Consider the following 16856-nt stretch of genomic DNA (forward strand, 5'->3'; position numbering starts at 1 on the left):
TTCCCTTCTGTTCCACATTTGTTGAGTGTTTTAAATTTTGGATTTAATTAAATGATTTTGGATTTGTTAAAATGTTTTTTCCATGTCTGTTACAGTGATCTTGTAGGTTCTGTCCTTTATTCTATTTATATGGTTTTACTTATCAGTTTATAAATCAATTTTAAAACAATTTTTAAATTGAATCAATTTATAAATAAATTACCATATTGATTTTGAATATTAAACCAACCTTGTACTTCTGAGATAAATCTTATTTGGTTTTGCTAGATTCAATTTGCTAATAATTTGATGAGAACTTTTGTGTCTTTTATTTATGAATTATCTTGGTCTGTGGTTTTTCTTTTCTTGAGATGTCTTTGGTCTGGGTATTAGGGTGTTACTGGCCTCATAGAGTTGGGAGGTATTCCCCCCTCTTCTGTTTTTTGGAAGACTTTATAAAGAGTTGGTACTGATTCTTAAATTTTTGATAGACTACATCAGCAAAGCCATCTGGGATTAAGGTTTTCTTTGTGGGAAGCTTTTCACTATTAGTTGAAGGAATTTTTAAAATGCTTTAACAGTCATACTTTCTTAGACAATGTTCTGCTCTTTCCCTTTTATCCGAAAATATTTTTTAGTTCATGAATGTCACATTTCTTATCTTTGACCTTGAAACCCTATTCTTAGGAGTATCTCATAGGGCAGAATATGTAGGACACATTGTAGAAACTAAGGTTCTTTCTTGCTTATGTTTCTCATGTTTTTTCTCTTCTCTGTTTTGTTTCATTGCTATCTCATTCTTGATTTGACGCTTCTCCCCAGGATGATTTTTTTGGGCCATGCTGCACAGCCTATGGGATCTTAGTTCCCTGGCCAGGATTTGAACCCAGGCCACAGCAGTGAAAGTGCTGAATCCTACCCATTGGACTGCCAGGGAATTCCTAGAACTCTTTTTCAAGTAAAAAGATGTCACATCATTTTTTTGTTTTGTTTTGTTTTTAGTAGAGTAGTGTCATATTTTGGAGAAGGAAATGGCAACCCACTCCAGTATTCTTGCCTGGAGAATCCCATGGACGGAGGAGCCTGGTAGGCCTGGAGAATCCCAGGGATGGGGGAGCCTGGTGGGCTGCCATCTATGAGGTCGCACAGAGTCGGACACAACTGAAGCGACTTAGCAGCAGCAGCAGCAGCAGTGTCATATTTTAAGTGAATGAGAGTCAAGAGCTGTAGCCAAGTAGTTCCAAAGTTTCTTTTTTATGACTGAATAATATTCCATTGTATATACATACCACATTTTATCTACTCATCAATTGATGGATATTTGAGCTATTTCCACTTTTAGGCTATTAAGAATAATGCTGATATGTACATTTGTGAACAAATTTTTATTCTAATATATGTTTTTATTTCTCTTGGGTATGTACCTGGGAGTGGAATTGTTGGATCATATGGTACCTCTGTTTAACTTTTTAAGGAACCAGTCAGTTTAAAAAAAAAAAAAATCATGGTCTATCTTTGGCCTATAGTAGCCTCTTCAGCTGGACTTCTGAGCCTTTTTGATAGGGCTTTTATATAAAAGTATTTGAGGACTTCCCCAGTGGTCTAGTGGTTCAGACTCCATGCTTCCACTGCAGGGTACATGGGTTCAATCCCTGGTCAAGGAAGTTCTGCATTGTGTGGCAAAAAAAAAAAAAAGATATTTGAGAATTGCCATATTAGCTGTTATGATAGAACATTCTGGACTTGTGTATTTTCTGCTGTAGATCTGACATTCTCCAAGAGACAATAAAAAGATCAGATGTTGCCCAGGGAGAGAGAGGATAAGTAGGCAGTATACTGAGGATTTTCAGAGCAATGAAAATTCTCTGTATATAATAATAACGGCCGTATGTCTTTATATTGATATATTTGTCCAAACCTGGATTTTGACTGATTATGATGTATTGGTATACATTTATCCTTGGTAAAAAATTACCATTCTGGTGATACTGACAGTGGGGGAGGATATGCATGTTTGTGGCTTATTTCTTAATCAAAATTGAGTCTTTTTTTTTTTTTTTTTGACATGCCTAGCCTCTTGGGAGGGCTTCCCTAGTGGCATTGTAAAGAGGTGGACACGACCGAGTGACTAAGCACAGTACAGCCTTTCATGGGAGCATGAAAAAGCAAATGGGAAATTGGGGTTCTTGGGCCATCTGACCTAGTGTGACACCGGGAGTCATTTTTATGGGAAAACAGAATAGTATCTATGTCAAAGACTATGATCTTGTTTTGAGATATACTTACCTAAAAAATGCTGATGACGTTTATAATTTTCTGCATTTTTATCAGCATAAATTGCTGAGATTGTCCTCTGACAGTACATTAATGACTTTTGAACTTTGCTGTGTTTGTGGTCCTAGGCTGGTTCATTCTGGCTCTGGGTGTCGCTCACCCTCCCTTGGATCTGACCTGACATTCGCCACCAGGACAGGCTCTCGGCAGGGCATCGAGATGCATCTCTTCAGGGTGGAGACACATCGGGATCTGTCCACCTGGACCCGAATACTCGTTCAGGGCTGCCATGCAGCTGCTGAGTTGATCAAGGAAGTCTCTCTAGGTATAGATCCTGGCATTTCATTTCTAACAGTAATTAAATGGAACTATCATTCTTTATTTTAAAGTAAAAATCATTATCCTGTGTGCCAGACTTAAAAATGTTCTGAAATAAGACACCTGAAGGTGATCATGATGGAAAGAAACTCAGTTTCTCTATTTCAGTAGCAAAGTTTTCGTAAGTTTTTTATGTGACTCTGAACACATTCACAACAGTTTCTGTACAACATAACATGGCAGTTTTACTCTTCATTATTTAAATATTTAATAATGTGAGGACTCATTTACTAAATACTGGGTGTGTTGACCCTCTTGTTAAGACTTGGAACATGGATAGACACCCTTAAAAGTGCGACCATCTGGAAGAGCTTATATCTGTAGAAAAGCGAAGAATCTGGAATTGGGGTTTCTGTTGCAAAGTTGGAAGAGGTGTGCCCAGTAAGTACTGAAACGAGCATCTAAAGGAAGTCACCCTGGTGGTCTCTTTCCATTGTTGGAGCGCCCCCTTGTGGCTTGTCTGTATGAATTTGAAGGGATGGGTTCATATGTGTCTGTGTATATGGTTGAACGTGAACGTGAAGTCGCTCAGTTGTGTCCGACTTTTTGCGACCCCATGGACTGTAGCCTACCAGGCTCCTCTGTCCATGGGATTTTCCAGGCAATAGTACTGGAGTGGATTGCCATTTCCTTCTCCAAGGGATCTTCCCAACCCAGGGATCAAACCCGGGTCTCCCGCATTGTAGACAGACGCTATGTATAGATATTTCCAGATTGCTTTTCATTTTAACGAGAACACAGAGTTGTCAAAATTAAGACACAATTACAGTTTCTAATATGGTTTTAATTACTTTGAACATCTTGCCTGGAAGTTGGTTTAGTTTTGTTCCTGTTTTCTTAAATTTTGTTTCCTAAACCTAGTTTTACAGGATTTATGTAAAAAGAGAAAATGTTTGAGAGCAGAAAGTCTTGTGATTTATCTTCCTTTCCGTTGCTTTTGGAAAGTGAGGGGTCTCTATGGCTTTATAACTGCATGAGCAGCATTTCCATGGGCCATCTTCTAACAGTGACACCAGACAGCTTTTTCAGTGTTGTAACAATTCTTCAGCTGTTTAGGACGTGCTCTGTATTTTCCTTACAACCACAATGATGGTTCAAGCGATGACACCAATGACTAGATCCCGCCTTGGATTTTGACCAAAGTCACCACACCGCACTGTCTTTCTCACTTGCTGTCTCCCACCCGTTGTGATTGGTCACTACATTAAGGACTCTGGGGCTCTGGTTTTTGTCTTGGCCACAGAATGTGATTTCTGGGATGGAGAAGTCTTCAGTTGGACAGGCTGGATGCCCTGTGTCCTTGTGTGGAGTCCCAGGGGTCTGGTACTGGCACATAGGGTCACCATATCTTCAAGTATCTGGAGAGATACGCTTCCCAAAACAAAGAGTACAATGTGGCTTTTGAACATTTTTTAGTTTCGTGTTGTTCCTTTGGTGTCTGTAAACTTCGTATTACAGGAAAGCAAAATCTATTCAGTCTTTGGCTCACAATTGTTTAAATACAAATGGCTTGAATAGAGAGAAAATAAGGACCACCTGGTTCCTTATATTTTTAAATGGACAAAAGAAACTTGTTTTTTGGTAATTTAGAATTTTTTTGTTCTCATTCACAGCTCTACTTCAATATTTTACCTTGGTAATACTTTTCATTTCCACAGTTCAAGTCAATTGATATACTTATTAATCACTTATTCTGTATTTAGAGCTTTCCAGACATACTAAACTGGCTGAAAGCAAATCACTCTGCAAGAACCAGTATTTCTTTAAAATGTGCGTGTGTGCATGTCCTCATGCGTGGTGCAGGCGCTTAGTCTGTTACACCTTTAATAGGATGTGTGTGCTTGGTGTGCACATACACATGTATACACAGACATAAATAAGCCAGCATGTCCTTCAGATGCATGTTACCACTTTCTTCTGTTAAATTGTTGGCTCCTTTTCTGAAGTAATTAATATTCAGAGTTCATTGTGCAAAACTCTCCTCTGTGAGTTATTCCTTTTCCTTATTTCTTGAACATGCCAGCTGCCTTGACTGCATGTTTTTCATGTCCAGTGAGAGGATACATTGGTCTGAGTATGAGACTTGCTTGTTTGGGAACCATTCTTCCTGCTCACAGCATTCTTCCTCTCTCGGCTCTGGCCCTTTGAGTGATGATGAACTCGGCTCTCAGAGGACTGTGTTAATTCCTATGGGGCATAGGGCCTCTCACCAGTAGCCCCTGTACTAACAATAAAACAGCTTAAATGTTGGTGAAACTTGGACTTCACCAGTCTTGACAGGAGACATTTGCCGGTCTTGATGATCAGTTCTTTTGGTCCCATCAATTCAGACGTATCTTTTCGAATTTTATCTTTGGTAGGACTGACAGCGTGACTTCCCAACTACCAACCATGTTACTGCCCCTGAAAGGTGTCTCTGCCTTTTCTCATTTGGCTGTTCCTCCTTGTGCACTCGAAACCTTCTTCCTACTCCTCACTGCCTGTCAGGTTTGACCACATTTTTGGGCCTTTCTCAAGTCCCATTCCTCCAGGAAACCATTCCTCAACTTGGGCCTTATTGAGTTTGGTATTTAGTCCTATTCTATACCCTTTACCTTAAGCAGTTAGGGATTTCACGTCTACGCCTGTCACTTATGAGGTCTTGAGAGCAGAGACCATGCCTCTTACTTCTCCAGCACCACACACAGCCTCCTGTCCACACAGTGTTCAGTTGATACTCACTGAATTGAACTGAATCAGATCAGATGTCAAGTAAAGTTATGGTAATTTCTTCCTCATCGCAATCAAGATGTTGACTTGAGTGACCAAAACAGAATTCACTTCAGGACATTCCAAATAGGTTAGGTATCACATATTCTCAGAAAACTTCTTTTCCCTTTTCCCTTGTTTGAAGTCAGAAGAAGCCTTTGTCACTCTCGTAACTGAAGTAGAAACTTCATCAGTGATGTCTGTTGCTTGTCTTCAATAGGCTGCACATTAAATGGCCAAGAGGTGAAACTCAACATCCACTATGAAAGTGGGTTCACTATCTCCAGGGAAAATGGAGGCTCCAGTAGTATCTTATACCGCTACCCCTTCGAAAGGCTGAAAATGTCTGCTGATGATGGCATCAGAAATCTGTATCTGGATTTTGGTGGTCCCGAAGGAGAACTGGTAAGCATGTTTCTGAAAAACATGTTTATTCTAATAGGTATTCTCTTTCTTATCATTTCTTACCTCTTGTTATAGAAAATTATGGACTTACCATCTAATATTCCATTTGAAGCCAAGGAAATTCTTCACGTTTCAAAGATGCATGGGTTTGGCTTTGGGGTTTTTTGTGTTTTCCCCACATTAGGGAATAATTGCCTTTTTAAAGTTTTGTTTGAATATCAGCAAGAAAAATTAGATAACCTTATAAGAAACAGGCTTTTGTCAAATGTAAGATATAAAATACTAAACCTGGCGCACTTTAATAAATGAGTTCTATCCATTGCTGTTATCAGCAATTTGTTGGGATAAGAATTAAAAGTAATAGTGACTTAGTTGCTATAGAAATTCTGCTGGTCAGAAAAAAAAATGCAAATATATGTCCATACACCCATCATCTGTTTTGAATTCCTTGTCCTTTAAAGGAAATACCCACAGGAATTCTTGAGTCCCCTTGGAGAACAAGAGAAGTGTGTCGAGGGTACTTCAGAAACCAGAAATTATGATAAAGGACTCAAAAAGTCATGCCTCTATGTCTTATGGTATTGAGCCAGTAGTTCAAGTTTTATCTTACATGTGAAATCTTATGTCTATTGATATAGTCACAACAGGTATAAATTTGGAAAACAGAATCTTGAAGTTTTAGAACTCACAGAGATCTTAGGAATAATATAGTTCAAACTCCAAATGAGAAAACTGTGACTAGTAATCTTTTAAATGATGAACCTTTAGGAAACTATGGATAGCCATGGACTTCAAAAGCCTGTTGAAGCCTGTTCATCGGATGTCAGCTGTCCAAATTAGAGGCCTGAGCTTAGGAAGGTATAGCTAGCCCTCCCAACTAGCTTCAAGATTTGCCATTCCCACCACAAACTGATAAGGGGTGTCAAAAATCTTAATAGATGATCACACTTCAGCTGCATTCACTGATTCCCTGTGGGAAATATACTTACAGTTACTGGTTTCCATATAGGATATTCCTCTTTTCTTTACCTCTTCTACTTTTAAGTTCTTCCTACCTGGCATGGTGGAAGCTAGTACACCACTAATAGTGTCCTAATTGTGGATGTGAACTCTCAGGCTAGTGTTTAATTATGCCATGGGATAGCCTTACTTCTGAGTATATTTCCATTTGCAGCTCTAATTGCCCAAGTGTGGCCATAAATCTGGCACATCCTTTACCCAAGTTCTTTTTAAAAAGTAGAACACAAAAAAGTAGTTTCCCTGGTGATCCAGTGGTTAAGAATCCACCTTGCAATGCAAGGGACACAGGTTCAATTCCTGGTCCAGGAAGATCCCACATGCCAGGGACCAACTAAGCCTGTGTGCCACAATTACTGAGCCAGCACTGTAGAGCCTGCGAGCTATGACTGCTGAAGCCCAAGCTCTCTTTCGCCCAAGCTCTCTTTCGCCCATGCTCTCTTTCGCCCATGCTCTGCAATAAGAGAAGCCACCGAAATGAGAAGCCCAAGCACCACAAGGATGGGTAGCCCCCATTCGCCACAACCAGAGAAAGTTTTCCTTCTCCAAGAAGCAAAGACCCAGCACAGGCAAAAAATTAATGAATAAATCTTTTTTTTTAAAGTAGAATATCATGTTCAAATTTGTTTACTTTGCATGTTTGTGTATTAAAGCATCTCTATATAGTAGTGATAATTAATGTCCTTTCTCCACAGACCATGGACCTGCACTCCTGTCCGAAGCCGATTGTATTTGTGTTGCACACATTCTTGTCGGCCAAAGTCACTCGCATGGGACTGCTTGTATGAGCAGCAAAAAAAAAAAAAATCAGTTAAAGAGCCTTGAATGTCATAAGAAGTATTTACACCTCAAAAAAAAAAAAAAAAAGCACAAAAAGAAAGCTCTTTGCTCTCTCCTCCAGCACAGTGCCTTGACAAGGACCTGCAAATCACTGCTGAAATGTAACCGTGTTTAAAGAAGAGCTTGCCTTTTACAAGCTACCTTGGCCAGAAATTCTAGGACTCTAATAAGCTCCAAAATGAATCTGTTAATTTATTGTCTAGTCTCCTAATGTGGTTTCTAAGTAATTAGGTTTATTTCCCTTGCTAAGAAGGGTGGCTCATTCTTTTTCATTTTGAGCGTAATCAAACATCTAAGTTTTCTTCTCCTCCTTCCAGTAGAATTTGTTTCAGGCTTAACCTTGACCACTTACTTAGAACAACCATCCCTTCACAGGTGCTAGTTTGCAGCAGCCTGGGCTTCTTGGTCACTCTGTGTAGGTTAGACATTTGGTTGGAATTTACTGTCCTTATTTACTCCTCCTACCCTCGAAAGTCCTTGAATTGCATCACCAAAGGGTTCTTCACATGTCCTGGCTCTCCCTGTATCCCACCCTGACCATCACATCCCGCCACATCACTGGCTTTGTCACACCTAAGTGCTCACTTTAGGACTTAGAACTTAGGAGATTTGATTTGCCTTGCTTTCCACTCCCTTTCTAGTAGTGACCAACTTGAAGAGCAAGTTGGTAACCACTGCTCTGAAAGCAAAGTTTTGCTTGTTTTAGGATTTTCTGATTTTTCTCTTTGGTAGGAGCCAGGGGATGAGATTTCTTTTAAAAGAAAATCCTCATTTTAGCTGAAGCCATTTTTTATTGCTGACCAAATGTGCCTTTGGTGAGGGTTAATGGAGCTTTATTAGTCACTGTTTGAATAACTGGATATCACTGCCATTCCAGGGAAGTCATCTATTCTAATTTTGAGGAACAGTCTTTGAGGTGGGTTTCCTTAGTGTGGTATCTTTTCCTGGTAGATCTTTTGAAGCAAGATAAATCCTGTAGAGCCAGCTTGTTTTAAAGAGTACACATCAGTGAAGCCAGCATACCTTCCGCGCAAACATCGTGTCACATCGCTTTGGGCTGTGTGAGCCCAGGCAGGATCCAAGCCCAGGCTCTCTCCCTCTGGGGCAGCAGAGTGGCATCCGTCAGCACTGCTCACTCATTGCTGGCTCAGTGACGCCTCCTGCAGTGGGCAGGGCAACGAGATCATGGAACAGCTACCTGGGCTTCGCTCAGCATCACCAGATGTGTCATCGGAAGACCACAGCAGCAGCGAAGGTGCTGGTTCTGCGGTACCGGAGAATCGCATTCAGCTTCTTTTTCCTAATTATGAAGGAGGTATATATCTGAAACCATTTACAACAGTATAATAGCTATATAAAATGTCAAGGTTAGTACAGTCCCCAGATCCAAAAGAAAAGATAGCATTGACTTGGCTGTCCTCTGTGCTGTCTTTGGAAGGGTCTAGGAATAGTTCTCATTTACTAGAGTCATCAGGAATGCCATAGAGGATGTATGTACTATGGAGGGTGTTGGAGGATAGCAATCCAAAGATAAGAAAGAAAGAAAAAAAAACACCCACAGATGTACTATTTGCAAAGAGCTATTTGGTTTGAGTGCAGACAAACCTATAGACAGGAGGACATAGAGCAGACCAATGAGCAGAGACGGTTCAAATTAGACTTTGTAAACTCATTGTCTTCCCCCGCCCCATAAGTCAGTTCTTCTCCCAACTCCAGTCCCCAAAATGTTCTACTTAAAACTGGAAATTAAAATTTAGGCTAGAATATAACTTTTAAGAGCTTTTCTTATGTTTTGAAATTTCATAAATCTAAGTTTGGTTCCATCTGGGATATGTTGCAAGTCAGAGAAGAAAGAAAATATCTTGAAGATCCAGCTAAGATTTCCAGAAGCAGAATGTCAACACACAATACCCTCAGATAAGTGAGCTTAGACGCTTTTTGCAGTGAGAGTATTATTAATCTGAGAAGTTGAACAATACAGTCATAGACTTCGCAGCAAAGCCATTTGGTGAGGTTTTCTGTGTTAGTATGAAAGGCTAATAAGACACTGAGAATTTTTTCTGGGGGAACTTCTGAGCCACACTGCTCATTCCTTATATGAAAAAGATCTATTAAAGAGGTGTGATTTAAATGTGGGCAGGAGAGGTAAGGCATTGTGTGCATTTCGGCTCATTTGCTCAAGCTTTAACTGTCACAGCACCAAGATCCCTAGGGTTTCTTAACATCTTTTGAGTCTTGATGCGAAATGAAAGTGTATGGGGGGTTTCCTTTGACCACAAGCACCCACACGAGCAAGAGCCCTTCAGCTGCTTGTTTAACAAATGTCAGCAGCTTTCCAATCATGGGTAACCAGGTTGTTCTTCAAGTAAGTATGTTTGTGGGACTCTCATACCACAAATGAAGTGCTTTTTATCAATGAGACAGCCTTGGTAAATAGGTATTTTGTATCAAGATGCCAAAATGTGGCAAATTATCTTCAAATAGTAACTGCAGATAGGCAGTTTTGATATTTCACCTCTTTTCTAGAACAGCTGGCTTTTCATTTCTCTTTCATTTTGAACTAGGAAGACTGTTGAGGATGTGGTGGGCTTCCCTGTGTCAAGTGGAAGGGAGCCGCAGAGTAGCATCCCTCATTCTGATGGACCTGTCCTGTGTCCTCGGGACCCACCTGAGGGTGTAGACGTCTTCTCCACATTCCACACAGATGCCTACAAGCAGCCAGCTGGGGTGTGAGCTTTCCTCCTCCTCATTCTCTAAAACTTCTCCCCTCCCTCTCCAAAAATAAAAGGAAAGGAAGAAAAGGCTCAATTATACTTTTTCTGGAAAATGTGAGTCCTTTCCTCAAGTCTTCAAACAAACCTTACCTGGAAATTAGTATCTGATTTTTTATATGAAGAAATACTTTAATGTATGTTTATACAGTATTTATTAGGTAGTCATAACTGTAAACTCACCTACCTAGAAAAGTTTCAGATTAAATATTGGGACATGTACAGGAATAAAAAATATTACTTTGAAGGTCATTTGCCTATTTTAAAGCCATGTTTTAGCACCTTTTAGGCTAGGCGAAGTCTGATAGTGCCTGTTCCTGTCATCTGTACTCAAAGTTATTGAAAATTATTGCATGCAGGCGAGATCAAAGTGTTTATTTCCTATATTTTTATAAGTGGAAAAATCTCTTTGACCAACAAATAATTAAAGTTGTTACTGATTATTCTCTTAATTTATCATCCTAACAGAATGGTAACAAAGCTTTTTTCAGCTGATTACATGCACTTAGCTAATAAACCAAAATTTACTCTTTAAAAAAAATTTAAGCTGTGTGGAATCTGGACAAGACTACATTTCACTGTAAATGGTTTGATGGACAAAAGTGTGTTCACTTTTGAGAAAAAGTTATAATGGATTGTTTTTAATTTTGAGAGAACCTCCAGTCTTCTTGTTTAATTTATATCCATATTTTTAAATTCAAATTGTAAGCTGCTATGCAAAATCTATTAAAAGCCCTACCTACTTAAAAAGTTATAAACATTTTTGAAGTTTTCAGGGAAGACCTGTAGACTTAAGCACTTTCTCTGCTTTTTTTTTTTTTTCTTATATCTTAGACACGCTGAATTATGTTATTATTTTCACTGGTTATAAGCTATTGATTGTACATAATATTTAAACCATCCAAATATCCAGCATACATTTCCATGTCACTGCCATCCACTATTGATGCCGTGAATGAAATGGCTGGTTAGAAAGCCAAAGGTCATTTTTTCCCCCCCAATATCCAATGAAGAAGTAAAATGCTAGATCTCTTTTGTCTCAAAGCATACTGAGATCTGCATATCTGTGTAAGGAAGAGAGACTGACTTGGGATTCTGCTTAAACTTTAAGTTGTATTTGATTATAGTCATATTCATTTGTTTTACCGATGTCTATCAGATATATTACATGCCAAGTGGTACTACATCCTATTGGAAATATCTTTCATTTAAATATGAATTCTTATCATGGCTTTTTTCCCTCCATTAGATCAAAGTAGAGGAATCTGTCATTTTCTACCATTCTATGTCCCTACTTTAATTGCTTGGTGATCTAGAATTATTTTGTTATGCATACTGTCTTTAAAAACTGACAGCAGCAGTCCTCCCACCCCTGCCCACCTTTTTAAGCTATATGTTTCACTGTGCTGGGCATGGAGACACTCATTAAATGTGTGATGACAGACAATTCTAAAATAATTATGCTGTATATCAGGATTATGTGTTTTTGAGCAATATAGCTACTTCTATGGTAAATGATATTAAGTGAAATTTATTTTACACTAGTAATAGACTACATAGGTGGTTGATTTGAAACCCTTTCCCTAAAGCACACACACACACAAACATACTTCTAGCAGATCAGTAATTTCCAGTTAAGGTACAATTAATAGACACATAGAACACATCTGTCTCTTCAACACTAGCTAAACTGCCAACTGGAAGAATGGTTGCTATGTATTAACTTTAAAAAGTATCTTAACAAGATTTCTTCTTTCATCAACTTGAGCTGAATTTCTTGTCACCTTTGTTCTTACTTTCCACTTTAGCTGACTGAACCAAAGCTTATTCTGGTTTTAAAAGTAAATCTGCCCTTGATATAATGCACAAATATGCCATTTATTGCTTGCTCTCCAATGAACATTTGATTGTATTCAACAAAAGTCTATCATATGACCTGTAATCTTTGAATTGCCACAAAATAGATGGGTTGAAACTAAAAAGATGTAACAGAGAAATGATACTTCATTTTATTGTAAAATTAGGTATTCTGGTATATTTCTAACTTCTGAGTCCTGGAAGTACTTTGCTCAGTTTAATAATAATCTTAGCTCCATGCCATTGACACAAATGCAAAATTTTTTGAGTCCATCTTTATCCTAGTCCCATATAGACCCTTGGAGCCTGATTATCACCTCTTCTAAGGTGACAGAAGTCCCTAATGGATAGACAAAAGGTTCTTTGGGGCCCTAGAGAAATTTTTGAAATGACAAATCTAGTTAATTATATATTAATTCATGGATTCTTTCATCTAATAAGCATTTATTCATGTGCAGTTCTTCACAGGCACTCTGAAGGGTCCAAATGAAAATTCCTGCCCTCAAGCAACACCTCATCCATTTTTTCTCAGTCATACCATGCCATCTATTTATCAGTCAGAGGTTAAGTCATTAACCACCCCATATTTTTACCAAAGTAAACCTCCAGTTCTGCTCACCTGGCAAACTGGAAAGTGTTTAAAAGGATGCTCAGTCATTGGTCCACACCAGCATGAAAGAACTCCAAGCACATTTAAGAAGGTTGGTCTTTTCATCATGCATCTTTTTTTTTTTTTTTTTTTACTTAATGCAAAATCAGACTTAAGTTTGGGAAGGAGAATAGTGTAGAATATTCTTAGTAAGGCAAATCACAACTAAAAGTAAGCTCTATTGCCCTAAGTGGATCAATGAGAAAGTCTTTTTAAAGAAATACTTACCTATCAACAGAAGAGATCAAGGTATATTTTATCTACTCCCCTTTGTAGATTCTGCTGATCCAATCATTTCCACACTTACAGCCTTTAAACATCTCATTTGCTCAAACTCCTTACATGTGGTAGATAGGCTGTTGCTTCATCTGAGAAATCAAAATAATGAAGATATTTAAAACTTAGCAAAATTTCACTTAATCTAGAACACTTGGGCATTCAAACTCAGTAAAAAGGGCACCTTACAAGAATAAGGGAGGTTGCATGAGTTTTTCCATTTTTTCCTTCAATGTCAGTCCCTTTCTATCCAGGCTGCTTCCCATCCATCACTAGAGGCAGCCTTTCGGCCACAGCCTTTGTCATGCCCAGAAAGGCGCTGAAATGTTAGTGACTGGAACGGCATAGGGAACACAGTCTCCTGGGCTCCTTCTCCACGATTTTCAGTGTCCTGTAGTTGTGCACAGAATTTAGGTCATCCCTATAATGTCTTGGTCTTCACTTTGTACCACCCCCTTTGACAATCAGGTGCTAATGATTCTGTTGGAACCAGCATGTATTGTGTGAATGTCTGTTCTGCCTAGGTTGGAAGAAGTTCTTTCCATCTATCTCAGTCCTGTTCAGGTGGGTGTCAGTTACATTTTCTCACCTCTTATTTTGTGAATTAATAGAATTTAGAGGAAAAGAAGTGATTTAAACTACAAGTTTGGGGTTTGGCACAGTCATCAATCTTGATGACACTCTTCATACTTTAAACCAAATCTTCTCTATCATAAGAACCAATTTCCGATTGTTTTTCTCTAGTTTGGACTCCAGTGTTATGTTTTAAAGTCTGGGTAACACTGTAACACTGATGGGTTCAGTATGATAAGACTTAGGTACCCAAAGAATCTGTTTCCTTTGTGGTATCAGACCCAAGGTCTTTTAGAAACTAATGTGGCAAAACACCACCTATAAAGGCCTGTTTTGACTGATCTGTGCAAACTCTGATTATACTCTTTTGTATGTATTCTGTCCCGCACAACTCTCATTTTTTTTAAGTATTAAGACCTAGAAAGCTAAGATAACACTTCTACAAGGAGTTAAAAGTATGTGATATTCTGGTTTTTCCTTCCTTTTGGAATCCTGCATTTCAACAAGACTTCTTTTTAAGTATTGTTTAAAATTTAGGTCTCAAGTCTTCTGGCATTACCAGACTACCAAATCCAAACCCATGGTGTAAAACAGGGCAGTATTTTTGTTCTTAATAATGAAAAAGCTTTATGTGTACTCTGTAAGTATAATGCATAGACAACACTTTCCCTTGAGTTGCACATCAACATAGAGCATTGTACATTACAATGAAGTTTGTAACTTAAGGGTATTATATATATAAATACATATATACCTTTGTAACCTTTATACTGTAAATAAAAGAATTGCTTTTAGACTTGTTTTTTCACTTTTTAATATTAAAATAGTTTCAAACTTACAGGAAAGTTTTAAGAACAGTACAAAGGGGCTTCCCTGGCGGCTCAGTGATAAAGAATCCACCTGCTAATGCAGGAGACACAGGTTCGATCCCTGACCCGGGAAGATCCCACATGCCAGGGCACCACAACTACTGATCATGTGCTCTTGAGCCCATGAGCCGGAATTACTGAGCCCATGCACCACAACAACTGAAGCCCATGTGCCTAGAGCCTTGTTCTGCAACGAGAGAAGCCACTGCAATGAGAAGCCTGCACACCACAACATGAGAAAGCCCAAGTGCAGCAATGAAGTCCCAGTGCAGCCAAAAATAAGTAAATCTTAAAAAAAAAAAAAAATACAAATAACTGCATCCCCATCACCCAAATTTCCTGATTGTTAACATTTTGCCACATTTGTTGCATTACCCTGTCCTCTTTTTCTGACATGTTGCCCATCACCCTTAAATTCTCTAGTGTGTACTTTGCAAACACAGGGACACTCTCCTGTACTGCCACCCTACAGCCCTCCCAATCAGGAAGTGAACTTTGCTTCAGCACTGCCACCCATCTACAGACCCCATTTAATGGTGCCAGTCTTCCCAACAATGAATGTCTCCATTTCCTTCCCGGCACAGGATCCTATCCCGTATCACATGTGTTTGGTTGTCACATCTTAGCCTCTTCTGGTGCCATTTTTAAACAGATTTAGGGCAACTCCAAACTCTTAAAAACTTAGTTTTTGTTTTAGTTCTACCACTGACCATCTGTGTGATGGGAACTTAGTCACTGGATCAATCTGAGCTTTATCATACATTCAGTTGCACAGAGCAAAGTGAGGTAAGAGTTTCTCAGGAATCTTGCTAGGAGCTCAGTGCTCTATTTATTTTGGTATCAATCACTTTATGTGATATCTCAGCATAATTTTGCCCTGGCCCTACCTCTCCAAAGTGTTACAAACCTAAACCTTGTTTTTATTCCTCCTCCCCACACGGTTCTTGCTGTCAACCAAGAAGCTCCTTAACAAATTGCTCAGAACCCATTCCTTGCATGAGCCAGTCTGATTTTATGAAGTTGTATGGGCTAAGCAGAGTTGACTTACTGGTCCAAGCTTGGGTTTACAACAAATGTCACATTCTCAGCGTAATCAGAACCCAATATAGTAAAGTGCTGTGTGAGAAAGAACAAATTATGCAGCCACTGTAGAGGACAGTGTGAAGGTTCCTTAAAAAAAAATTATAGATTTACCATATGATCCAGCAATCCCACTCCTGGGCATATATCCAGAAAAGATGAAAACTGTAATTTGAAAAGATACGTGCACCCCAATATTCATAGCAGCACTGTTCACAATAACCAAGTCATGGAATCAACCTAAATGGCTGTTGACAGAGGAATGGATAAAGAAGATGTGGTACATATATACAATAAAATACTACTCATCCATAAAAAAGAATGACATAATACCATTTGCAGTAAAATGGATGAAGCTGATGGACCTAGAGATGATCATGTACCTTCCAGGTGACTCAGTAGTAAAGAATCCACCCACAATGCTGAAAACGAGGGTTTGATCCCTGGGTCGGGAAGATCCCCTGGAGGAGGAAATGTCAACCCACTCCAGTATTCTTGCCAGGAAAACCCCACGGACAGAGAAGCCTAGAGGGCTACAGTTCATGAGGTCACAAAAGAGTCAAACACAACTTATAGACTATACTACAACAACAACAGAGATGATCATACAAAGTGAAGTCAGAAAGAGAAAGACAGATATACTACTTATAACTACTTATAAGTGGAATCTTAAATGGTACAAGTGAATGTATTTACAAGACAGAAATAGTCATAGACATAGAAAACAAACTTACAGTTACTAAAGCAGGAAAGGGGGATGACAGGAATTTGGGATTAACAGATACACAAATTGTCACCTCTATACATTTATAGAGTTGCCACCCTTTACCAGCTTTGTTCACTTGAAATGATTTCAAACCATCCTTACTCCTCAAACCACAGGCCTTCCACTTTCTCTCCCTCTATCAGAAGATTCTCGTTTCTTCTAATTCACCAAGAAAACAGAAGCCATCCAAAGGCACTCTCCTAACGTCTTGTTATCTTCTGCCCAGCCAAGGTAGGCATCTATTTTCTCAGCTCCCACTTTACCGTCTGCAGCCTATCCACCCACCTAGGCTTTGGTCCCATTCCCATTGGCTAGCTTTCTTTACTGGATTCTTCCTATTGGTTTTTAAACACGCTGCGCTTCTGTTAATAACC

General features: G+C 39.0%; 1 protein-coding gene across 5 annotated transcripts in view; it reads left to right on the forward strand.

Moving 5' to 3' along the window:
• The window catches only part of SNTB2 (syntrophin beta 2), a 74675-nt gene extending 60114 nt beyond the window's left edge, over positions 1-14561 (forward strand). For 3 of the 5 annotated variants that reach the window (XM_086351485.1, XM_086351486.1, XM_086351484.1), the window contains 3 exons: positions 2382-2578; positions 5600-5784; positions 7497-14561. In XM_086351485.1, coding sequence (XP_086207611.1) covers positions 2382-2578; positions 5600-5784; positions 7497-7589 — 475 coding nt within the window. In that variant the 3' untranslated portion in view covers positions 7590-14561. The remainder of the gene's footprint in view (positions 1-2381; positions 2579-5599; positions 5785-7496) is intronic. The other 2 variants (XR_015145651.1, XR_015145650.1) reach the window with 1 other exon arrangement.
• Positions 14562-16856: the final 2295 nt, after the last annotated feature.

Source organism: Bos grunniens, chromosome 18 (genome assembly GCF_055505025.1).
Source record: "Bos grunniens cultivar Pamir isolate PY7600 chromosome 18, Bosgru_T2T1.0, whole genome shotgun sequence".
NCBI lineage: Eukaryota > Metazoa > Chordata > Mammalia > Artiodactyla > Bovidae > Bos > Bos grunniens.